The 26301-nt window shown below is 45.8% G+C and overlaps 1 protein-coding gene and 1 long non-coding RNA gene across 2 annotated transcripts in view; one reads left to right on the top strand and one right to left on the bottom strand.

Annotated features, from left to right (window-relative positions):
• RIN3 (Ras and Rab interactor 3) overlaps positions 1–26301 on the top strand; it is a 69240-nt gene that overhangs the window by 26377 nt on the left and 16562 nt on the right. The window contains exons 4-6 of the mRNA XM_068682909.1: positions 15709–15781; positions 18680–18771; positions 23458–24945. Coding sequence (XP_068539010.1) covers positions 15709–15781; positions 18680–18771; positions 23458–24945 — 1653 coding nt within the window. The remainder of the gene's footprint in view (positions 1–15708; positions 15782–18679; positions 18772–23457; positions 24946–26301) is intronic.
• LOC137856968 (uncharacterized) lies at positions 22561–23931 on the bottom strand. Its single transcript, XR_011096903.1, has 2 exons — positions 23799–23931; positions 22561–23069 (listed from the first exon to the last, which is right to left on the bottom strand). It is a non-coding gene; the product is annotated as an uncharacterized lncRNA (long non-coding RNA).

Below are 26301 nucleotides of genomic sequence, written 5' to 3'. Positions count from 1 at the left end.
CCTAATATTTTCTCTCCGAGTTGACACATAAGCAAAGAGCTGTGTAATCTACCCCATGGAGAGCTACTTACCCCATTTTGACAGCTGACTCCTCATAGAGGGGATAAAGAGGTGGGAACAGGTTCTTCTCCCTGTTAGGTCAGTGTGGCCCATTCGACTCCATGGATTTGATTGTTCTCAGCAGGACACAGTCAGTTGTAAAGTGAAAGCTGAATTTGCCTTGACATACATAACTCAGACTTCATGAAGATTCTCCCTTCCAGTTAAAATTCAAGTTGCAACCCACCTCAGCTTGCTATTTTAGAGCACCTTGCCAGCTGCTTCTTGTCCTCCTTATGAGGACTCAGCACAACCTCAGCATCAGAGGTGACACAAAGGAGCATGCTCTGTCCTTAGAGGGATACACACAGTGATATGATGGTCCTGTGCCACCTCTGCAGTGATACCTGTCCCTCATTTTCAGTATATGCAGCTTTAAACGACAAGTTTTACTCCTCAGCTTTTTGTAAAATTCTACTTTCCTGCCATCCTACTTTCCAGATGATATCTGAAGAGGCTTTCCCCAGTATAGTAACGATGATACAGAAGTTGCAAACCAGCCTCCAGGGTCCATATATAGATGGCCATTCACTGAAGCACAAAAAGGGAAGTTTCCTAGCCAAATAATGGTGCTTCATTGTTTTGCTCTTTCCCCATATCAGATCTGCCTTGTTGATATTTGATGAAATATTTAGGGAAGTATATTTTTTTTAAGGGGAAACCCGAATTTAATTGTGATTTATTTATTTTTTATGGAAATCCCCAAAGAGCCCACTAGGTAGGAAGGTCAAGAAATCAGTCTTTCCATTTTTTCCTAGGGAGTTTTCACCTGTTTTATGAAGTTGCTCTCAAAATTATAAAATAGGAGAATAAAGAGAGTGGATTTTAAAAATTTCCTTCTTCATCTTTGGTTGTCCTTCCTTCAGTGACAGCTGAAGGTGTGATAGTGACCGAAGAGTAGATGCCATGTGGTTCTTCAGAAGACTGAGAAACCCAACAACATTCAAAATCTTGGATCTCTGTGGTTTTGCTTCTTGTCCTGAAGGATCCCTTACTTCTCACTCAGATACACCATAGCACAGTGAAAATCTTCCAGAAAGAAGGCATGCTACAATATTTCTTCCATTTAAAGATACAACTTTGAGAGATAGCTCTCAAGCTCTGCTAAAATCTCAACCACTTTGGGTGCTTTCAGCCACTTCACACCAAAACAGAGCCTTAGCCTCACGCACCTCAAGACCTGAGCACCATTTCCTTAGATTCTTACCTTCAACTATAATTTCATTTTTTCAAATTCCCTTGTCAGCTAACAGGTCATAACCTCAGGTCTTGATTCTCCTTCCCTTTACATGTATCTGGCCAGAAATCATGCCACGTGTCAGTGACGTTGCAGCAGTATTAAAAAGAAACGAATCAGATGTGAGTTGACAGTATACTTCTCAGGAGCCCTGCCTATATGCTTTAGTGTATAACATGTAGTATTTGTTTTCTCAGCTCTTCTGTACCAAAAAAAAGAGGATGTGATTCCTTTCCAGATATGTAAAATGAAGGTAAATAGAAGAAGTATCTGCCGTTGCAAAGAATAGGGGAGAGCTTATTATTATTGTGTTTTATAGAAATAATTACGGAATTAATTTGCCAAGTCATTACTGCATAGTGAATGCTAGACAATAAAGGGAGGTGACAAGTGTGAAAATCAGAGTCCTTCTCTGCTGAAGAAATTCTTTTCAGAGGTGTGAAGCTACATGCAGAGAGGAGCCACACAGACTGACTCCACGTGGGTTCCTCCAACCTATTTCCTTCTGAAACCTGCTCTGAAATCCCAGTGTGGTGCTTCACAGAGAGGGATGCTGGACTCTCAGATACCCAAATATGATGAATTCAAATTATTTTAAGCATAAACTAGCAAGAATTAACCCTTCCCAGGGGACCTGGATTCCCAGGTCTGCTCCTGTAGTCCTGACGCACAGCTTCAAGCCTAACCAACTGTGGAAGAGATGCAAAATTGGAGTTTGGGTTTTTAAAGATGAAATTAAACAGCTATTCTTCATTTTTCAGGCTTTACCTCTATTGGCACAGAGTACTGAAAATGCCTTGTTGAATCTTCTCTTAAAAATATCCTTTGCAGTAACATCTCTCCCTCTGGGAGCTCAGTCATTACAGATAGACAGAGGAGGCAGGTGCTGGACCTGTCACGGTGGTGACCCTGAGCTACAAACACCGTTTTCCCTTGAAGTCTGTATGAGCACATTTCCCCTTGCATTTGTGAGCTTTCTGTTCCCAGCATGGCTTCCGTGCCACCTTCATCTATCCCTTGGTCATCACACTGTACTCCAAGTGATTCATTATTTTCCTTTATTTCTCCCTTCCCACCGTCATGGCTTAGCTGTTTCATCTCTTTGAACTGGTTTTATCTCTGCTGCTGTATTTCCCGCTGATCTCAGCTGGACTCAGCTTTGCCATCCTGCAAGGTTGTTCACAGGGGCAGTCACCCACCCACTCACAGAATCACAGAATCACAGAATCACAGAATTTCTAGGTTGGAAGAGACCTCAAGATCATCGAGTCCAACCTCTGACCTAACGCTAACAGTCCCCACTAAACCATATCCCTAAGCTCTACATCTAAACGTCTTTTGAAGACTTCCAGGGATGGTGACTCCACCACCTCCCTGGGCAGCCCGTTCCAGTGCCTAACAACCCTTTCAGTAAAGAAATTCTTCCTAACATCTAACCTAAAACTCCCCTGGCGTAACTTTAGCCCATTCCCCCTCGTCCTGTCACCAGGCACATGGGAGAACAGGCCAACCCCCACCTTGCTACAGCCTCCTTTAATGTACTTATACAGAGCAATAAGGTCACCCCTGAGCCTCCTCTTCTCCAGGCTGAACAAGCCCAGCTCCTTCAGCCGCTCCTCATAGGACTTGCTCTCCAGGCCCCTCACCAGCTTCGTCGCCCTTCTTTGGACCCGCTCAAGCACCTCGATGTCCTTCTTGTAGCGAGGGGCCCAAAACTGAACACAGTACTCGAGGTGCGGACTCACCAGAGCCGAGTACAGGGGGACGATCACCTCCCTAGCCCTGCTGGTCACAGTGTTTCTGATACAAGCCAGGATGCCGTTGGCCTTCTTGGCCACCTGAGCACACTGCTGGCTCATATTCAGCCGACTGTCCACCATCACTCCCAGGTCCTTCTCTGCCTGGCAGCTCTCCAACCATTCCTCACCCAGCCTGTAGTTCTTCTTGGGGTTATTGCGTCCCAGGTGCAGGACCCGGCACTTGGCCTTGTTGAACTTCATACAGTTGACCTCAGCCCATCGGTGCAGCCTATCCAGATCCTCCTGCAGAGCCTTCCTACCCTCGAGCAGATCGACACGCGCACCTAGCTTGGTGTCATCTGCAAGGAAAAACCTGCAGGAAATCCTGCAGTGGAACCTAGAATCTCCACAGGGCTATTTGGGCATCAGCAGGTTTGTACTCTGCAGTGTCCATGTCCGTGTCCATGGCATTGCCTTTCTCAGAGCCTTCTCACTTGCTGGCAGCCAGTGACTTGTCCTCAAAACATTCTCTTCCCCCAGGGGAAGTTCCCACTGAGGTGGAGGTGACGCAGGGAACAAATGATATGGCCTGAAGCGGTTTGTCACTCATAAAAGTGCTGATGTGGCAAAACACCTTATTTGGCCTTTCTTAATTTTAGATTCAGCTGAGGAAGTGCAGGCTGGATCCAATGCAAAATGCTTGAGGCAAACAGCTGAGATTTAGAAAACTGGAATAGAAGGGGTCAAGTAAAACATACAGCACTGGTTTACCTGCCGAGTTATGTATCTGCTTTGACCAAAGGAAATCTGTTTTATGTGAAAATTCATGAGAAGCTGACCACTTTGTGCATTCACCTGCTGAGTCCTGCCTGTTGAGACAGCGACAAATCACATGAGGTCTAGAGGCCCTGCTGGGGTGCCAAAACAACAATGCAGGCAAGCAAAGGTGTTCCTGTGCACACAAGATTTTAGGAAGTGTGAACTGAATCAGAAAAAAAAAAAAAAAAAAAAAAAAGGAGGAGGAAATTTAAGGGCTAAGCTTTCAAAAACTACTTCCTTGCCTTAATAGACCCAATTACGTGCAGTCCCTAATGCCATGAAAACCAGCCTAACCCTCAGCAGACAGCTCTGTCCATCAGTGCAAAGCTACTTCAGCCACCTCTACATTTCCATTTCTCCTTGCCAAGCACAGATGGGAAACTTTTTGATAATTAGACCAAGCCATTTGCACAGGATAAAAAGGGCATATACAGTTGTTCTGACTGGCCTGTATAGGTAACAGATGGTAATTAAGCAATAGTAATAAGGCAGCAGTGTGTTTACAAAGGGTCATTAGAGTAACATGGGGATGGACTTTGCACATTTCTGCAGGCTTAGTTCTAAACGAAGCTCCTGGAAGCCCAGTGGGCATGCCTGGCACAACGGCAGAGCTTAGACACAAAGGATGCAAACTCCTCCTTTGTCCCTGTGTGGGTCGGCAGGTCCATGTGTATGAGGGCACTCACTGGGTGATGCTGGGCAAGGCATGGAGGAGGAGACAAACTGACTAGCAACAACTCAGCAGATGCTCTTCGTTGGGCCAGACCCCTTTGTATGCTGGTAATGGACTTGCCTATTGCTCTTCATTGGCACCCTGGCCACTGTGGCCAGACATAGCCTGCTATGGCAGATTTCCCTATTTTATTTTGTTAACATTTTTTTTAATACATGTTGCTGAGGCTGGATTAGCAGCTTTAGGGCCCAAATCCTCATTGTTTACCTGGCATAGGATGGTCAGCAGTGTCTTCTCACACAATCTCCAGTAAAGTACTGCTCAGATGAGGTCACGGGAAAAAACGGGAGGATGTCTCAGTCACTGCAGCTCACTCACAGTTTAGCTTCTTCTTGAGCGTAGAAAGTTGTGTGCATGATCTTTGTGATATCAATATATCTGTGGAAATGTTGGCAGCTTTCGCAACAGCCTCATCAGTTTTGCAAGTCTTTTTGTTAACACCCTGTCTGCTGGAATCAGGAAGCAGAGTGAAGATACGAAGAATTAGGGGTTTTTTATTTTTTTTTCCTCAGAAAGAAAGCAAGCTTATAATCCTCACAGCTGCAGAGTAAAACTAAAAGATGAAACCAGAAACTTTTCTGTAGACTCAGAAAACAGAGCATATAGGAAAATAACCTATAAGAAAACAATCCCATTTTAAAAATTCATTTTAATTGCATTTAATTTTGATCCCTTATGATTTGACATGAAGATGGAAAAGATGGAAATCTCTGGTACTGACTGAGGTCGGAATCTCCAGATCTTCCACTTGTTAGGTACATACAATGAACTGAAGTATGTGCTTATATTCCTGACAATGACTTCTAAGATGAAGCCATTTATTTGGGTAGCACCTTCAGATTTTCACTGGAAGTAGAGCTGTAGGTTTTCCAGACATGGCTGAACGAAGCCTTGAGCAACTTGGTCTGACCTCTTGGCTGACCCTGTTTGAGCAGTTGGGCTTGGGCTAGAGGCCTCCTGGGATCCCTGCCAGCCTGATGGTCCCATGAGAAGGAACCGAGCAGTGACGCTGAGTCAGCCCACAGGCGAGCTGAGGGCGGATGGCACGCCTCAGAAGGAAGAGCAGCAAAAGCCGTTCCCACCCTCTAAGACCCATTTGCTGGGAGAAAGAGCACAAAGATTTACAGGGCGTGATGGAGCGGGGTGGGCGTGAAAAAGAATAAATAAATATTTCCTGGGTTAGTGTACCTCCTGTGACAGCCACAACGCATAACCTTCCTTTCTTTGGTAGATACCTTGTGTATGGGGGAAAGGAGAGAATGTGCTCTGCCTACCCGATCACTGCGCATTTCCAGTTGAGTTAGCCCACATGACATATCTCAACGTGCTTGAAAAGGCCCAGTAATGCCCTACAGATGAAGTTTAATGCCTCTTGGCATATTGCAGGCTGAGGCAGACTCCATCATGTGGCGTTAATAGCACTAAAAGGTGTCTGGGCTGTTTTGTGCAGGTGCTAAAGGGACTTTTCAGATGTTCATCCTGTTCTCTTTGCAAATAGAGCCTCTGGAGACAACCTCTGACTCATCAAAGAATGGGCAGAAAGGTCCTCCAGAAAGCACATGCAGTTATTTCTGTTCCCACTAGTCCTTCTCCAAAGGGTCACTTCAGCCGAAGTGGCCGGCCTCCTCGAATGGAAACCCTGCAGCTTTCAACACCGGAAAGAAGAATTCTTCGTACTGTAAACGTGGGCATGAAAAGCACGGTAGGGCTATTTATAGCCCTGATTTCCTCTGAATAGATGAGAGACTAAACCTGACATTATGGACTGAAAAGATAAAGTTATTTATATTTTTGATGCCCCATGCTGCTAGTCGGTGATCAAGCAGACAAAGAGGGGACTGCCATGGCAACCACTTCACGAACCACCATGCAGACTTGTCTACCGGCCAGAAAGGTCACTGAGCATCTCAAAATTCAGGTTTACTGTAGAATGTGATTTTAGTGTATATATATATATAGAGAGAGAGAAAGAAAGCAAAAATGTTTGTAGTCCCAGTAACTAGTAGCTAGGGTACTGCAGTCACGACCTCAAGCAGATGGAAACAGGTGGGGGCACTGATCCCAGGAGAGGCAGGGGCCAGGTTTCAGTTGAGTTCAGGCTGTAACACTGTGACAACACCACTCTCACAAGAAGCACTGTCACTGTCCCTCATTTGCTGGGTACGTTGTGTCTGTGTCCTCGTGCCCCTCTGCTCCCATGGTGCTCTCCCCCATGGCCGTCATGGAGTGAGCAGCACAGGCGTGGGGTGCAGGAATGGGGCAGCACAGGGGGCAATGCTTCGTTAGCCAGTGGTGCTGCCATGTGCTGGGCTATGTGAAATAAACCTAGAGGGAAGAAGGAATCGATATTGGGATGGAATCCCACCAATATGAGGGACATCACAGCTGTTTCATAGGCTGAAAGCTGGGGCATGGGTTGCTGTAGGTGTCCACCACTGGCCCCAAGCAAGCCCAGCTTGGGATCAGTGCTGTATTTACAGGGCTGCAGAGAGGTGCTTTGCCTGCCAAGCACTCAGCGCTGTAACCCTGCCTTGCTCAACACTGCTCAGACTTCTTCCTGGGCTTTCTGTGTACCCTGACAGGCAACTCCGCTGCCATAGCGGGAGGGAAGCCAATTTTTCCAGCTTACTTCAGAGGGATGTTTCCCTTTATTGCTGTTTGATGGAGTGTGTGACTGAGGCAAAGTAAGAAATTATTGTCAGTTCTGGACGTGACTAGCTGGAAAAAAGCAGAAATGTGTGGAGAAAATAATAACAGACATATCAAAGCCCGCGGGAGAAAAGCTCCCTCCTCTCTTCTCTCACCAAAAATGCCTGATTCCCCTAATTCCATCCCAATTAATGAAATCATACATTTCAGCAGCAGAACTTGTCCAAGACTTTTTTTTTTTTTTTTCCAAGGATTAGTTGTTCAATGAATAATAAAAGTTTGTGTATTTTTAGCAGTGGTAGCTGGAAAGGCTGAAGACGTAGTTCACCTTAAGCTTCAGATTTTAAGCAGTTTAATTGCATATAAGGAGGCCTTGGGGCATGCAGGCTAGTATCCTATTTTCCCTATAGTAAATGAAATTACTCCTGTTCAGCGACGTAGGTGCCTTGCCGTTAAGGAGAGTAGACTGCCGAGTGCTACCTTGTCAAGCAGTTCCTGTTGCTGCCGATGGTTTTCTGCAGTACAGCTCTGAAGACATAGAGCTACCCTACTTATCTTCAGATTGGCCTCGCTCAGACACAGATAACAATCTGCCTGCATCACCCAGTGTGCAACATGGGCTAATTTCCCCTGTTTATGTGTCGTTTCTTGATAACAAGAAAAGTCTACCATCATTTACACAGCTTCTTGGGATGAAAAACTTAACGTCAAAGTGAGTCCGCCCCATGGCACAGCATCACTGGGCCCCAGGCCTGACCCCAGCTCAGGGCGTGCAGTTTTGTCCTTGCTTTCTGCTGGATCTCAGCTGCACCCACAGCCTAGATGTCTTTCTCAAGGTTAGTCAACCTGCCCATGGCAAGGACGAGCTCTCTGTTAACCCTTTCACTATTAACCCTGAAAATCAATTCGGTTTCAAGGAGTTCCCACTCGGGAGACCACTCTGAAGTAGGAGCCCAGAGTCTTGGTTTGGTAAGAACCATAACCGAGGCTTTGGGGGATGTTGTAAAACATGGTATGAGGACACATTTTATAACCTGTTGTGCAAGTTCATCATTTCTCTTCTAAATGCAAACGTGCACAAGGAAAGCAGAAAGTCTCACGAAGACTCCCTTGCCTGAGCTGAGTTCCATGTCTGTTTGACACACCGCTGATTTTAAACATAAAACACCTGTGGGGCTGCTTTTTCAAGATGTAACACTGCCAGGTTTCTGTGTGGTTTGCAAGTTGTTTTGGAAACATTCTGGTTACTTATAGCGGTCGTTAAAAAAAAAAAAAAAAAAAAAAAAAAAAAAAAAAAAAAAAAAGCTCTCATCCTGAAAAGTTACCTCCCCTCTCTCCATGCAAACATTTTCATTTTTAGCCTTTAAACTAATAGGATTGTAGGGAAAGAAGCTCTCAGAGTTTTGTTAGCTTTGTTAATCCTCACTTTTTTTTTGCCTTGTTTTGCACTCCCAAGGGGCATAACGCAAAATCTGTGTGTAATCAGAGCTAGAGAATACGCATGCTGTTCTAGAACAATATTGGTTTACCCCACTCTGCTTAGTACCTTGAGGATTACCTCAAAATTAGCTTACCTGTTTTAAAAGAGCAACTCTAAATCTGAACCCACAATACCAGTGCCCCTATCTGAATAGCAAACCAGAACAAATGATAAATATTTTTGCCTTTGAACAGTTTGCTATATGAAGATGTTAAAGAAGAATTTAGGCTTGCAAATGCAGTAAATAAGAAGTGCTCAAAGTACTATGAGAGCAGTAAGGACCTCTTACTTTGACCTTCGAGTAGGATCCTCCAAGTCAGTGAGAATACAATCTATCCTACTGAAGAGTTTAATCAGAAGACCATCTTCAGCCAGGCTCACAATCAGGCAAGATCACTGCCCTTGGAAGCAGACGTATCACTTTGTACATCTATTGCCTGCCATGCTGCCTCTGACGTTTCAGAGTGGGCTCGTCCCTTTCTTCACTCACCTTTGCGAAGTGTGGTCTTTCACCCTCTTCCTGGAAGTCTCTCACACAGAATGTGGTTCTGGGTACCAGATGACTTCCCTTAAAAATTTTAGAAAACTTCCTTTTTCTATATGATTAACCTCAGTCCTACAGTATTTCATGATGCACCTCACAGCCAGAGAAATGCTCTTTTCTCCATTAACAGGAAAAAAAAATGGTGCTTGGTAAAATGTGTATGTTTCATAAGATGTGTTTTTCCCAGAAGGGTCGACTCTCAATATTATCTATACAGCCTAGAAATCGCTGCTAGGAACTAAAGCCCCAGAATTACAAATACCAGCATCCTTTCTTGTTACACAGGCCCTTTGTATATATGAAAGCTTCATTTACCGCACAAGGTTTTACCAAGGATATTTGCCATCTGAGAGCAAGTACCTGCACTCAGTTTGACTTCTCAGCCCCTAGCCCTGGCAATCTGAATCACCACGCTGAGCAGTGTAAATCTTGTGCCATCATTGTAATGTCTAGGTGGATGCTGAGTTACCCGTGAAGATGTGGCTTCTCCAGGAATGATCCCACAAAACTCAACTGCTTACAGCAGGGAGCACTCCGATGAAAGGTGTCACCCTACCCCCTGTGTGTAGGGTGACACCTTGGAAGGGTGGTCCTTGGAAGCCACCTCAGTCCTCAGCATTTCAGAGAGGCCACGTTTTCCTCCCAGTCCCTGCTGTATGAGAGCAAGAAAACAGACCCTGCAAGGCTACATCTGAAACTCCAGGTAATCTCATGTTGTCGTCTGGTAGAGGGAAGGAGTCCTGGATTTTCCCAGCTTCTGGTTGAGGGAACATTGCAAACCAGGTATAGGATTTCCACTTTAAGATGTTTTTTTGAGTTCTGCAAAAGAAACACAGGCTGAGGATCTGACAAGAAAAACAAGAGCTTTGAATCTCAACAGCCATTAGCCAGATAGATTGTGCTCTGCTCTTAAGCCCTGACACGATGGGTAGTGCCCATGGGTCTGCCAGGGCTGTTCACATGGATACTTGCAAGGAAAGCACTGAGGAGCTGTGACACTTTTCTTCTGGCAGGGTTAGCTGTGCTTGAAGTACCCTTGAGAGCTTGAAGTACCCTCTCAGCGCCTGCTGAAATCCTATTCACAACAAGGAGGAAATAGAGCAGCGAAATGACTGTAACGCATTCCTGCTCAAGCATCCTGCAGCAGAGGCAAGGAGTCCAGGCAGCAGCAAGAATTTGTGCTGAACTACAGGCATGGAGTTTTAGTGTGCACCGAGGGGCTGCCCATCTGCTTGGGTGAATGTGGGTGAAGCAGAGCACAGTGTGGTGGCTGAGACCCCCATGGCTATGAGACGTGAGGAGGGTCTTTTTTTCTTAACACACGGTGCAAAGGGAAACCGTGCACTTTGCTAAGTGTCCCTTCCACTCCACTCACCTCTGGTGTGACAGGACTGCAAAGGCCTACATTTTGCACCTTCTTTTTTTTTTTTTTTTCACTGAATATTCATAATTTCATTCTTTCTAATACAATTACACCCTGTGGAGAACGTAGTTTAAAGGCAGATTTCTTTTACGGTCTAGACCCAAGCTCATTAACACTTTATCACTTTCATAATTCATTAGTTTCAATTTCCCAAGAACTGCCACCAGCAGTGATTTTTTTCGTCATTGCCAGAAAGATTAAACTCTGTAGGAAACCATAGAACTGTAATCCTGTGAGAAAGCATGAGTTGGATGCACAACAGAAGACTGTCAGAAGTCCAAAATAGGGAAGTTTCTGGTTTCTGCTCTTTCTCATTGAGGAAAAAATAATAATAAAGGAAAGAAACAACCGTCAGCTTCATGAAAGAGTCACTAGAAAAGACAAGAAAGACAAAATAATCCTGGGTTGCCTAAGACAGGCTAGAACTGCAGCAAAAAGGAAACTACATCTTAGACATCAAATGGAAGAAGCAGAAACAGCTGATTACAGAAGAAAAAAAAAATGAAAAGGCCTTGAGAAAAGAGAACAGATAAGCACTGATGGCGTTTTACAGGAACACAGCATGGGTCATAGAGTGCCGCTGAAAAAGTCTTTGAAAGGTAATAGAAGAAGCAATGTCGGGGACAGACACAGGAGCTCGCCCACAGAGCTCTTGCAGACATGAAGACACCACGAACACCATAAGGACTTCTGCCAACATGATCTAAATCTCCCTGTCTCTAGCTAAAGCTCTTTCTCTTAATACCACCAGCAGCCTAGTGCATGAAGAGGAGCCAGCAGGACTTTGCGTGTGCTCAGGGAACAGGAGCAATGATGTGAAGGGAATGTCACCCCCTGACATTCCTCAGGAGAGCACAACAGGTATGAGAGCCGGGCCTGCGCAACTGCTCCTGCCACCGGCTGTGTTCACACCTTCCCTTGGAGGCGTAGGAGCATCGGCATCTGGAAGCAGGGCAGTTGGTAACCTCTGCCTCGGAGACATCCCACGTTCGTGGCAAGTAGCAGTAGGTTCATGGCTGAAGGTAGCTGAACAGGCAGCAAAGCCAGTCGGTGCTGTTCACTGGCAAAGGTCAGAGCAAGCAATGTCATGGCAACTGAGGTATTGAGTGAGAGACATATCAAGGAGAGAAATGCCCAGGAGAGGTCTGGTTAAAGGACTGTGGAATTATCATCTTAAATCTTAAAAAATGGAATCACTCCCATGACACCAAATCTCACAGCTTGCCAGAATCTGGAAAGATACAAGCACATCTCAAGCACATCGAGGCTGGACCTCTGAGGATGGCTGTGTCCTCAGTAGTCCCATGTAAACACAACTGCTGTAGAATAAGAAATTCACATCTTTGAATTCAGATGTCTCCAAAGGATTACAGAAATATCAAAAACAGTGAATGGGACTAACAGCTCCATTAGAGAAGAAGAAGTTGAGGTAATTGGGTCCCATGAGCCTGTATAAGCAGCAAGAAGACGGGAATTGGGGTGGTTTGTCCATGTGACCAGAACAACAGGACTTGCAAATGCAAATCTGCAGGGAAAAATCAAAGAGGAGAGGAAGGCAGAATGCCCAGGGACAGTATGACTCAAAGACATCAGCATCCAGATAGAGAAATGATGGGGAGTTCAAAAGAGAGAAGGAAACTGGAGGACAGATTCCAGTCAGTGCCCAGAGACGACATTCTTCAGAGCATGTTGGTGAAGTGAAAGGGAAGATGAAATGATCATAAATATTTATGGCAGTGTGTAATCTGGCTATGTCCTGCTCTCTTACCACTTAGTAACAGGGCAGAAAACGGAGCACAGTCAACAGAGAACCACTAGCACATGTTACTAAAGTTTCCATCACCCCTAAAAAAAAATAATTCTGGTATCTTTGTTTCAGGCTGCTTAAACCTGATCTCCACATTTCCCCTTTTGTTCCCTGAAGGTGACATCTTTTCTGTGGGCTTCTAAATATTAGGCAAAACTCAATATGCTGTGACAATGTCTGGCTCACAGAGCCCAGCCTATTTTTAATATTCTTTTTCATCATATTTTTGTCATCCTGATGCTGTTCTGGTGAGAGGTGGAAATTTGCTTGTACTTCTGGTGCCCTGGGTGTAGTTTATGAACCCAAGAAGGGTGGATTTTGCCTGCTGCAGTTTTCAGCAGGATTGCACCAGCCTGGCAGAAAAGTGCCTGCTTGTAGCTTTAGTAGAAGTCTTGAGTTCCTATGTGTGACAACACCGTGATCCCTCCCTGAGCAGCAGTGCTCATGCCAGTGAAATGTCCCCAGCTGATCCCAGCACATCCACAGGCAGAGAAGAGCACCTCTCCCGGCCTGTCACCTCCAGGCAGGGTTCCTTGAGGCGTAATGGCACTGGGCGAGAGAGGCTATGTCCCCAGCAGTCAGCAGAGCCCTTTTAGCTGTACAAACTTGCTATTTTCTGCATCTTTCCAAGAAGAAGAAACACACAGCAGGACCCACACTGCAAATTTCTCCAGTGGTCTCTACAAGCGAGACCACCAGAGGTGCTCCCACGCTGAACCATCACCTGCCCCCACAGCAAAGCCGTCAAGAAGCAGCGCTTCAGACAGCAGGTGATTGTGAGGGAAAAAAGCAAGTTAAGGAAAAACTCTTGCTGTTTGTGTGTGTGCTGCAGCAGGGTGTGTACCCCCACACCAGTCCTCGCGGTGCTGTGACCCTGTCACTGTTCAGAAGCAATCTGGGGCAGAGTACTGGTCCTAATGGTGGCAGTGTCTTGAGTAATGAGACATCTAAAGCAGTGCCTTTCTGTTCTTACCTGTTCCTGGCCACCCCAAAGTGTCCCATCAGAGCTGTGCATCTCTGTATGATGAATTCTTTGACACCTAGACTGCCTTAGCTGTATAATGCCTGGTGATTTGTGGCGTTTTGTGCTATGTAATTATATATGGGAGGAAATGTAACTGTATGGTGACAAGATGCTTCTATGTGGATACTCCTCTCCTGACACTGAGGTGCTTGGACTAATCCTTTGTTAAAATCCAGCTCCCAAATGGCAGCTTCCTGGCACAGAAACAATCATTAGTCCAAATCTGAGCAATCTGCTTGCGTTTGTAAACATCTACAGGTGCAGCGTGCTCTTTTACATCCACCTGCAACTTGGGATGCCAAAGCGAACATGTGGCTCTCCACAGAAAAATGTCCTTAAAGCCGGTGTCTGCACAAAGGGCTGTATTTAATTGCTGAGGATTTGAGGGAGTTCAGAGACTCTTGGGTTTTGCTTAATTCTCTGAAACAGCACTGTTTTTGTTGTTGTTGTTGTTTGTCTTTATTTCAGTTTCCTGTGTCAGAGCTGCAAAGCAGATGGATTTCAAACTATTGGAATTGCTCATGGTAGATGTTTAATGAAAGCCCCTGACCGAAACATGATTCTTATTAAGCAAAAAGAAAAAAGAAAAACAAACAAACAAAAAAACCTTGCTGGATATTTTTTTTCCCCCAGTTATGAGAGAAATGTAAGGAAAAGGGGTTGTTTTGCTCAAACTATGTTTTAAAATCCGCATTGCAGCATGGTGTGAGTGTGCATGCTGAGGGTGATCTGTTTGTGCTGATCCAACACACGCTGATGGTAAGGACAACTTCTGAGAACCGTGCAGTCTTTGCGTCTTTAAAAAAATGCCGACATTGGTGTATTGAGCCCAAAATAGCAACCTGCAGGGTCTGGGCTAGGACAAAGGGAGAAGTAAAAGGAGGAAATGCCTTGTTTGGGGAATGAACTGTGAGGCTGAGCAGAAGGGACAAGGCTTGAGCACTTCCTTCCCATGGGAATCTCTGCCTGTGGGCCAAGGAGAGCCAGTGTCTTCCTACCCACCTGTGGATAGAGAGAGGGGAGCCAGGAGCTGCCTAAATACCTCCCCTCCTGCAGATGCTGAATGCCGTGCTTTGTAGGGGAAGCAATAGCCAGGCAGGGCAAAGAGCTGGAGAGGTTTCACAGGGCTGTGAATCATGGAGAGCGAGGAAGCTGAATCACCACAGCTGAGCTGTGCATGGCCCAGGACACAGCGCCAAGGGCGGCGCGGAGCAGCGGCCGGCACTGGTACATGGGTCCAAGCTGGTGCTGCTCCCCAAGGGCTCCAGATCTCAGCAGACAGCTTTGAGAAACCACCACAGATTTCCTTAAATCTGTACGTTTCTGCTTGTGATTGTGTGCTGGGTACACACATGCACAGATAATTTGTAAATCAGAAGCAAAGATGGACACTTCTCTCCCGCAGATCCATCACTTTCTCCCTGCCTTGGGTTCTTGGTCAATGTGAGATTTTCTCCATCAGCCAGGGAATATTTTTCTAGTTTAGCAGCCAAAATCTCCATAATAATGTGAGATTTGGGCTGCACAATGCCATAGCATGCTGTTATAAAGGAGGTCATAGTGAAGAGCTCTGCGTCATGCTGTAGATTGCATTTTGCCACTTAAAGGAAAGTGCTTTGCCGTATAACACAAAGAGAGGGGAAAGACAGGGGAGCTAGGAATATGCTGTGCTCACACTGCCTGTGTGACCCAGGGCAGAGCCCACACACATCGAATGAAACAGTAATTTCCATTTCTGAACTTGAAAGCACTTCGTCCATCCAGCCCAAAGCAGATTGCAGCATGGGGAGTTGTAAGGACAGCCCTACATAGATTGCAGATCTGCTGTTCCTTAGAGATAGATGGACTTGTAATGAACCATTTGGCTGTGTCCTGTTTTTTTTCTTCCCATTGTTTCTATTACTGTCACAACATTCTGACATCTTGAGCTAACTTTTCAGTAAACCAAGCTGAGATGTCTTTTCTCTAGTGTTTCCCTGGAGAATCTCAGTGTGCTTGGCCATCTGAAGACAATTCCTTATGGCTCTTCATATTATTCCTTGCGAAGACTGGGCAATCACACAATACAGGATGTGTGACTGAAACCCAGCCAGCTTTTTGTACCATACACCTTAAAGCAAAGAGTTGATGACTGTCTCTTTTGTTTTTCCTCAGTCCTGTACCTGGAAGGATCTGTCCTTGTATTCGAGGATATCTTCAAACTGGTTGCCTTCTACTGCGTCAGTAGGTGAGTTGGATTCATTGCTTCTACAGAGGGTTGCTTCTTTCCTGGGGTGGCTGTCCCTTCTGCACTGCCTTTGCCCATAAGCCTTTCCCACAGCACAGCCACAGCTGTCCCTGAGTTTGCTGGCAGCTTTGTCTGAGGAAGGTCTGTAGGGCTGCACTCACAAAAGACCAAGGCATAGGACAGGGGCTAGCAGGGTACAGGAGCATAAAGTTCCTGGATTAACCATCTCTTACTAAAAGCACCTTTAAACATCTACACACACCTGGCAGTAACTTGGCAAGGCTGCTGGCAGACTGTTGCCCATGAGAGATTCGGAGCACTTAGTCACTCTCAAGAAAAGCTGTCCTGAAAATAATAATAATCTGTTATTTAGCCAAAAAATAAAATAAAGTGATAAAAAGCAGACATTCCATGTTTTCACAGTGAAAAAATAGCAAATGTAGTGGGCACAGAGATGGGGAAGACCTGTGAGGTCTTCTTTATTCGAGCGAGGTTTGCTCACCAGCTGTTGAATCCCGCTATGTGATTACACCTGCGTGCCTGCAGTCTCCTCTGATCTGTGCGATTGTGCCAAGCACATTGCAGCAACACCTACACACCAGGCTTGGCCTGTCCCTGCTTTAGCAGGCCTGGTTTGGAGCTGGATGTAAACTTCTGGCCTCATCATGTAGACTCAGATTACTCTTAAAGAGATTATTTCCATTTAAGAGAGGAGAGCAGACTCAGGATGTGTTTACAGGGCAGTCGTGCTATGACTTGTTTAGCTCACATGGCTGGAGCAATCTATCTATGGTATGACACAGTGCGCTGCAGCTTACCCAGAAAGACACTTGCACTGTTCTGGGGGCTGCTTCTGCCTCCAGCTGAGTTCAACACTGCTGGAGCAGGACTCCTACCCGCACCCGATGGACCGCACTCTCTCAGCACCATCGATAAAAAGTCATTTAGCCATCTAGATATGCATAGGCCCTATGGAATAGGCATAAATTACCCTGAACCCCACATAAAAGACTTTTGTCCTACTGAGGGAGCATGCAAGAATGCTGGGCATTTCCAGGCAATTGGCTTGTGGCAGGGAAAATTCTGCTCGCTTCTGCTTTCCTGCAGAAAGGATCGTGGTTTGAGAATGAGCCCCAGAAAACAGAAGAAGAAAAGCTTTTCTATTAGTTCCTGTTATATCTTGTTACTTTGGAACGTCAAATATGCATTCAGATGCTTGAGGAGATTTCTTAGCTTGCTGTCAAAAGATAAGGTGAGTCGGGAGTCATTTTCCTGACAGAGCCAGGTAATGAAAAGGCTGCTTAGGCATGGACCTGCTATTTCCTGGCAGCTTGTAGAAGCAATCTGTGATAATGAGCAGAGAGGCCTGTTCTCAGGGCTGTAGTAAATAGTAATCTATAAATATCTGGAAACAGTTTATCAGGCCTCACAACCTCTTTCCAAAAGAAAGTTTGGCCTCTTCTACCATGATGGGTAAATTACCTTACATCACAAAAATTACACCTGTAGATAACAGGTGACATGGTGGCTTATCTGCAAGCTGCTTGCCCCATAAATAAAATCACAATTTTTTTCTACTAATGTAAAGTGTTCATGCTTCTTTACTTTAGACATATTTTTCTACACACACAGAAAAAAATTGGGCACATATGACTCAAGCATGTAACAATAACAAAGAAAGGAGAAGGCCTGCGGGCACCCCCTTCCTTTTTTAAACCTGGTATCTGCCATGAAGAAAGCTCCTGTGGTCAAATCTGTTAATGCCAAATAATGTGACAACAGAGGGTTCAGAAAAATGCAAAGAACCCGTGGTGTACACGATATATCAGTGAAATATGTATCTGTTAACAAGGCAAAAATAAACCTCCTGCCTTCCTTCATCTCTCCACAGAAGTGTCCTCAGGCATGCAGTCATGTTTTTTTTTGCTGTGTGTGCTCACATAGCAGAGACTACCAGCTCACATCACCAGCTTCTTCTAAAATAATTTTCTGCAGCTTGCAGAACATTTTTATGTGCTAAAACTTAAAAGTGGAAGTTGCCCCTGCCCCATTCCAAGAGGCTATGATTGCCAGCTTTTTTATCCTTGCTAGAACAAGGACTGAGGTAGGAAGAGGTTTAGCAAATTGTCATCGGGCAAGAGGCAAACCTAAGCACTTGACTACCAGCCCAAGAGCTCCATTAAATTATTTCAGACACAGGGTGTGCTTCAATGAAGCCCAGCTACCATCCTCGGAAAAACTACGTCTTTTTTTCAGTGCAAATACAGCATGTTTTAAGAAACCAAATAGTCATAAATCCAAGAGCAGAGAGCTCTGTGTGTTTTCTCTGCACCACACAGCACCTCACCACTGTCTGACCTTCACCCGGGGGTCTCTCCTGCTCAGAGGGGACTTTCCTAACCCCACTGTGTCTCACTGTGTTGCTCTGCCTCACGCTTACACTGACTGCTGAAAGAGGAAGCAGGGTGAGGAGAGAGAGGTATACAGAAAAGAAAAAAAGACTGCAAATCTCCTCCAGGCCAGAAAGAATGGCTTTTCTAATGATACTTCATTTTCTAATTACCTTCACTTTTCATGGAAGGTATTTCGAACCCTGCAGTCTCCCCTGATGTGGCATTACTGCTGTTTTCAGAGGGGGAAGCCAAGGCACCGTGATTAAGCCAGCGGCAAGGCATGAAGCATCACCACAGGAGCCAGTGATCTCTTATGAAATCAGAGCAAGCCAGGCCAGCACAATGTGCACGATTCCTTGCTGGCCTCAGGCAACTTTCAGTACTTTTCAGAACAGGGCTGAAATTGTCAGCCAATTCAATCACTAAACCAACGGTGAATTATGGAGTTCCTAGCAATTGTGGGGTTTATTCTTTCATTAGTTTTTCACTGTTTCTTTTTTTACAGAGATTTGCTGCCCTTCACCCTGAAGCTACCACAAGCAATATTAGAAGCCAATAGCTTTCAAGATCTTGAAATTATCTCTAGTCTGGGGATAGGTAAGTCCCTCAAAGCACTCAAGGTTTCTCTGAGGCTTGTAAGAACCACAGTGCCTTCCACAGATATAATGCAACTGGTGAACAGATGAGCTATTGTCTCCAGAAGAGATGAGGAAGCCTGAATGTAGGAAAGAAAATATTTGTTATCTTTAGGTTCATGGAAGAACACTGAAAAAAAGCCGACCCACCCCTTTGGACTTAAACCTCCACTGGACTTCCATGCAGGGCATGGTACCTACATTTTCACCTGCTGGGGCAAAAATTTCAATAGCTGAAGCATGGCACAGCCTCTCAGGATAGCTTACACACATTCAAAGTAGCTGACATCAGAGGTATATGAAAAGAGGAAAACATCTTTGTAATTTCCCCTTCTGATAAGTCGGGGCAATCTGGATGGAAATGTGATATTTTTCTATTTTGGTATGTCTGCTTCCTATTGCTGGATTTCTAGCTGGTAGAAAAGTGCCCCAGTGTGTTCTTTTGCCTCACACCGATAAGATACAGAACAAAATGTTATTTTTAGTGACAGCACCAAATCAGGTAATTTTAGATCGTAAATATAAAATTAAAGAGTTGAAAAATGCAGTTGTTAACTAAAAGCACTCTCTTTCCTTCCTATATCTTCCCATTAAATGCACTCCACCTGAGATGACTGTTGCAGATAGCAAGTGCCTATCACGTTCCTATGCTTTTCAGTTTCCATTCAGCTGTTGAAAACAGTGAAACAATGCTGGAAACTGAAGAGTTTGCTCACTTAGAGATACTCAGAAGAACACCTTGGGGCTTTTGGGATCTATTTTTGGATCTTCTGCATTAAACCTCCCAGAAGGGATGGGCAAAACCCTCTGGTTTCAGTTCAACCAGCTTCGTTGAATTTTACCAGCAGATTTGCCTCTTGACACTCTCAGCATCCTCTATTTTGAATATGTTCCAATTCTTGAATATGGGAGTCCAACCAGCAACTTGAGATAACAAGTTGCGAACTTACTATCAAGTTCATTATAACAGGTGTAAACTTTTGGATTAAAACATAAGAAGTGCATCATGATTCACCAACCTTCTCTCTCATCTGAGAAGGTTGTGATTCAGGGAAGTCTCCGGCAACTTCTGAAAGGATTAACCAAAGCACAAGCACCAAAGCAGTGTTGGTTGTATTCTTCTCTCCTGTACAATGGTGGTCATAAAAGTAGGGATGTCTAGAGGTTTGTTTGCCACAGGACATTGCATGCTAGGGAAGCTTTTGACAACTGAGAAAAAATGCTATTGTGTAGAGATTTTCTGGGAAATTATGCTAGCTTCTTGGAGTGTCGTGCTGTCTCAGTGAGGTTAAAGAGGATGAAGTAATGAGTGGTGGTGTTTGCTGCTTCCTGGAACAAAATCTCACGGGTACAAACAATATATGCTGCCTATTGTGGCACTCCCAAAGGAACCCCAGTGTTGTTTGAAATTCTAGTATGTTGATTTTTATTTATTTCCAAGTGATGTGAGTTTTTTTGGGGGGAAAGAGGGAAGGGATGAAAATAAGAAGTCAATCTGCAAGCTGGATTTTTCCACAAAGGGCCTGGCTGTAAAATATCTGTCAAAGCAGATATACTGCAGGGCCTGTAGTCCTGACCTCACTGGTATAAAAGGTGTCTTCGCAGCAGAATTAGTGTGACTGCAGTGCACAGAGAGCACATATCTCCTTCACACAAGTGCCAAAGCCTCAAAGAACTTCTTAGTCATCCCTCCCAGGGTGTAAGGTAAGGGAAGAACCAGGACAGCAATGGGAGAAGACCAGACTGCCCCTTCCTTTTGCACAAAACAGCATGGCTGGGCTGGGGAACACCCTTCATGAAGCAGCTGTGTAGTCCTTGGGAAGACCGCCACGGCTTCATCTGGTCCTTCACAGACTGAGTGGAGCATTGCATTTTTGTCACAGTGTTTTATCCTTGCCTAGTACTGAGAAAAATAACCAACTTCCCTTTTGTAGATTGGTTTACTCACCATTTCCTCAGCCCATGAGATTCTGCAGCATTATATTCTGACTTCCAGTTCTCTGCATTTGCTGATACCCAAAGGATTTAAAGCAAAGGAAATCGTGACCTAGACAGTCTCATGAGGGGCTTGGTAACATGGTACCATATGTGCTGTTGCATCTGCATGTCTGCTCCTGAATTCTGTTGTCAAGAGTGCTGCTGTTCCTGGCAACACTTTTATTTTAAGCTTCTTTATTCTCCTCCCTCTCGTGGTAGGGAATCAGAGAATAAAGCTGTGCTAACCTCAGCCTCCTGAAGAAAACATGGGGACATGCTCATAAAGTCAAATTAGCCATGGATACTAGCCTGGGTTGCAAAGGGCTAAATCAACAATTTCATCCTGATAGGAATGGAAGAGCTGGTGTGTAACACTAGCTTCTTGCATCCTTAGTCTACCAGATTTTTTATAAGAGATGCTGTTATCATCTCCATTTTTCAGCATGGGGAAACTGAGCCACAGGCAGTCTGCTGCCTTCCAGGGACAGAGTCAGAGCAAGTACAACATGCTTTCAGGAGAGCGCGAGACACAGAAGGTGGCCAATGGTTTGACTTTAAACATCAGAGCTTCAGAGGGTTTTTCAGAATTTGCATTTTTTGAGCAAGGAAGGGGCTGTGGACACAGAATAACTGTCTTGCTAATGTAGTACAGAAAGACGGCTGCTGGGTTGCAGTGGGTAAACTGACCCAAATAAAATTAAAGGCTCTTCACCGCCCTAACATGACAGTCATGGAGGAGCCTTTCTGCTCCAAGTCTGGCACTGCACGTGACCTTCCACTGCTTTAGTGACTTGTGGCCACATTCTTCACTTGGCTGTGGGTGCCCTAGCTCTCTCTGTAATGGCAGATGCAGTCATTTAATTCACTCATGCATGTAGCCTGCTCTGTAGGTATTCTGTATGAATGCCTGGTCAGAGGGAGCAGAGGCAGCTAGGAGCCAGCTGCCCACCCTGCTCTGCCTGCACACCCATGGACTGTGCCTGGGGGTGACATTTCTGGCAGAGGGAGGCACTGGAGGGAAAGGCAGAGGCTACGTAGGGCGGGTCGTGGTGGCAGCAGAAAGAAGATAGCTTTGCCAGCAACTGCGTTGAGTTGGCTGCAAGCAGGAAGCCACCAAGAGTCACGTCTGCACCGGGGAATACATTTAGGAGAAGTGGTCTCTCTTTGGGGATGTAGTGGAGAGATTTTATCTGAACATGTTTCACTCCACAGTTCAGTACTGGCTTTAGTGAAAGTGTTTCTTTGCTCTGTTCTAGGCTCTGCTGTAGCCTTCCTACCTGAGAGTCCCTCCAGGCGTTTCTGGGTGCTGGCTTTCAGGAGGAGGCCCAGGGCTGTAGCCAGCCCAGCCCTGCATCCTCATCCCTGTGATGGGCTGGGGGCTGCGCTGGTGCAGCCGACAGGAGAGCAGGGCCCTGGCCAGGCTCTGCTGAAGGCAGAGTCCTGAGAGCTGTGCTGCAGCCCCAGGGCTGCCTGCTGGGCACTGGGGCCATCCCATGTGTCCCCTCCTGGGCTTGGCAAGTGAGGATTTTGCAGTTAGGCAGCTGCAGGCTTGGCACCAGGCATGCTGGAACAGTTTAATGTAGTTATCTGCATCTCTGTGTTTTTGGGATTTCCCATCTTCCCCTTGTCCCTAAATCCATAGGCACATATGCAGTCCTCAGCCAGGGAACACCCCATAGGATTTTACCTCTTTCCTTGGTTAGAAAAACACACGACTGGGAAAAGGAGAAGAGGTTAAAAATATACTGAAACTGCTCAGAATACATACAAACACTTTATGATTTTTTAAAAACAATTTATTGAAAGACAAATTCCAATAATAGATTTGTGACACGTAAAATGACTTCTTGCATCTGAACCACTTTCTTTTTCCAGTCACAGCTGATGGCACTGACATACATAACTGTTCTGTAGTCCTTCAGTATAAAACCCTCCTATGTACACAGTCCCATGCACCAGCTTTCCTCTTTCACACCTGCAGGCAGGCAGTCTCAAGGCAAGGTGCAAAACAGAGCCTGGGCATGGCTCTGGATAATGGTCATCCAGAGCTGTATAAGTTAATGATAAATTTGATCTGTGGAAGTAATACAAAGTCATGTATTTCTGGAGTGGTTGTATTGCAAGGCAGGATCAGACCCCACCACATGAGCTCACTGCTGGGTGGAGTCGTCTTCATCTGATGACTCTGGTGCTCCCGGCACATTTTGGGTCCTGGCTGCACAGCCCCACACCTTCCCACGGTCAGCAAGAGGCAGACAGAAGTGGCCTGGGGTCTTCACTCACCTTTGCATTTTGAAGGCAGTGATCACTGAACAAGCCCCAGAACATTTTTCTCAAACATTCATATTTGCTACTTGCACCTTCCTGCTCATACTGCACAGGCTGCACATTAATATCTCTCACTAGAGGAGCATTGTGAAGAAATTGGCAAGAAATTCATCAGTTTTCTGATGAATTTCTGATGAATCTTCTGAAACTTTCCCCTGGTTTCATACATCTCATGCACATAAAACAAGCAACCCTTTCTTCATACTGCTTAGTGCAGAGGTGTGAAAGATGTGTGCCATTTCTTTTAACAAAAAGTAGGACTTCCACATACAGTTAGCAGCTAAAATTCTCTCAGGGAGTTTTTACATTCTTCTTCTTTTTTAACTTTTTTTTTTTTTGACAGACTTCTGGGATTCCTCCTTAAATCGTGGAACAAGAGGCGAGGGGTTATTCCACCCTGCAAGAGACTCTGCTTTCAGCACTGCCCAGGCAGACAGTTTAAGATCTACCCAGTGTTTTGCAAGTAGCACAAACCACTGCTCATGTGAAATTGAGCTGTCAATAGGAAATGACAGGCTGTGGTTCGTGAATCCTATTTTTATAGAAGAGTGCAGTAATCCTTTTCCTCCAGATGTACCTCCTCCTAAAGGCCGCACTGTGAGCGTCGATCTGCCCCCTGACACCACGCTCGCTGAAAGGAGGTCTCCCCGCCGCCCCCCCCCACCGCCCCCTTCTCACGCTCACGGTCAGAAGTCTTCTCTGAAGCTCCCGCGGGATCCGATGACGGCCTGTGAAGAAAACCAGCTGCTTCTTCAGCCACTAGGAAAGAGCATCAAGGAAATGAAAATTGAGGGCGGTGACGGTGAAGAAGAAGAAGGGAAGCAGAGCGGCTCACTCAAGGAGTCCCCGGCAGCGAGCCCCAAGAAGGGTTCCCAGCCCTCCGTCCCCCCGCGGAGACGGCTCTGCGAGAGGAGCTCAGAGGAGAGCTGCTTGGGTAAGCCTGGAAGTTGTGAAACGCTGAAAGGGGAAGAGGGAGAAGGAAAACAAGACGCGAGTACAGAGAGCAGAGATAAAAAGCTGCTGTGCAGAAAGGCTGTAGAAATGCCTGGGGAGGTTCCTGAAAGGGCTGTGTCACAGTTTCAGGAGACAAAGCCTGAACCTGCAGAGAAGAAGGAGCACATGCCTGATATACAAAGTAATGACATTAAGAATGGAAAGTCACCTCCTATCCCTCCTCCGAGAAGGAAGAGGCTCTCCCAAGTACCGAGGGTCCCCAGCTCCTGCCAGTCAAAGCAGAGAACGGTGGTGGAGCTGGCTGTGTCTGCGGTGCAGGTGCAATGCACGAGTGGCTCAGCACCTGTGGCAGGTGGTGCAGCTTGCACAAACACTGAGACTGAACCAGGACGTGGACGCAAGTCTGTGATCTCAGCCGAACTGAAAGGTTCCCACTTGTCTTTGGAAGGCCTGGGAGGCAGTGCTGTAGCTCAGGCATCAGCGTCCGAGCCAGACTCCTACTCCACCAGCAGCACCGAGGATGACTTGGACATGCTGAATAGCTCATCTGGTAAGAAGACACGCTCCATGATATTGGACAAGGCCAAGAACAGGCTGTCCTTTGTCAGCCTGTCCAATGTCTTCACAGTCTTTTTGTCGAATGATAGAAAGCTGCAGAAGAAGATAGTGGAGCTGGCACAGGACAAGGATTCGTACTTTGGCAACCTCGTGCGGGACTACAGAGTATACAGTTTGGAGATGATGGCGAAGCAGAGCTCCAGCACAGAGATGCTACAAGAAATACGGATGATGATGACACAGCTAAAGAGTTACTTAGTGCAGAGCACTGAGTTGAAATCTCTGATAGACCCAGCCACCTACACCGAGGAACAGTTAGGTAGGTGTTTGTGCTTTACTCATCCTTGGGAAGGATTTGGGAGAGTGAGGAGGGAGACAGAACTGTGCAGACACGAGTTCTGCTTTACAGAAATTATAAGCCATCTCCCAAAAGCTGAGGGGTTTAAATTGAAGTCTGCTCTGTGGTTGCCAACATTTGGGGGAGCATCTTTAAGAACCAGGAGTCCAATGAGGGGGAAAATACCATTCTGAATGTTTTAAGGGGATGAGTTTAAGCAGGAGAAATGTGTGTTTGTGTGTTAGAGAGAGATGTGTGTATGTAAATATGCATAAGCATGCATAAAAATATGCACACAAATATATAGCTATAGAGGCATGCACAAAGAGCTGTGTTCACTGCAAATACAAAAGGCCAAGACCCTGCATAGCTCTGTTCCCCCTGGCTTTCCACATCCCCTTCCCCACACTGCAGTGAGGATGGAGAGCTCCCTGCCTGTGGCAGCCAGCTGGGGACCAGTCGCTGTCCAACAAGGAGGGACAAGACTGCAACGATTTTGAGTTCAGGTTGGAGGAATCATTTGATCCAAGTCTGTCTTTGAGCCTCAGCACTGAGGCATTGAAATGCTGCATGCTGCAACACTGCTGGCTACACAAATGCAGCATTCACACCTCTATGCTACAGAAATCATGTGCCTTTGGGAAGAAAAAATAATAATCTTTTTGGGTGCTTGAGGGTGTTTCACTCAATCTGCTGTGAGTCATAATTTGCCATTTATCTCCTTGTTAAAAAATAAATAAATAAAAATAGACTGGCCTGGCCATTTTATGTGTGTTCAGGAAGGAATACACAAAGGGGTTCATTAGGGAATATGCACTCTTTTGACTTAAAACTGTTTGCTCAGGACCTGGGAACCAATGCAGAGCTACTTATAAATCCCTAAATTGTCTCAGAGCAATCTGGGAGCTGGAAGGCTCCCAGCGCAGACCATGGCCAACTACAGAAGTGGCCAGGGTGTCCAGGCGATCCTGCAGCTCCGGTATTAGAGGGGGGCCAGCTCAGTGGTGACCCAGAGGTGCCCTGCTGTCAGTCTCAGCAGCCCCTGCTGACTTCTTTCTCACCCAGCAGAGGCCTTGAGATGACCCTGAGGCCTTCCCAGCAGAGCAGACCTGCTGCCCGCCCCTTGACGTAGCTCCGAGAGAGGAACTACAGTTTCACTTCTCACACACCTCGTATTACACCTGGGACTTTTCTCCCAGCAACCCCTTTCTTAGAGGCAGAGTGGGTGTCAGCACAGAAAGTTCACTATGAGTCTTGCTTGGGGAAGGTGGAGAGGAGGCAGAAAGAAGAAGTGTCCTTGTTCTGCTTGGTAGAGCTGTGTGTGTGCAAGGATTACTG

The sequence above is a fragment of the Anas acuta genome, chromosome 5 (assembly GCF_963932015.1).
Source record: "Anas acuta chromosome 5, bAnaAcu1.1, whole genome shotgun sequence".
NCBI classification, from domain to species: domain Eukaryota; kingdom Metazoa; phylum Chordata; class Aves; order Anseriformes; family Anatidae; genus Anas; species Anas acuta.
Note: the sequence above shows the minus strand (reverse complement) of the source record. Positions and strands in the feature narration are given on the sequence as shown.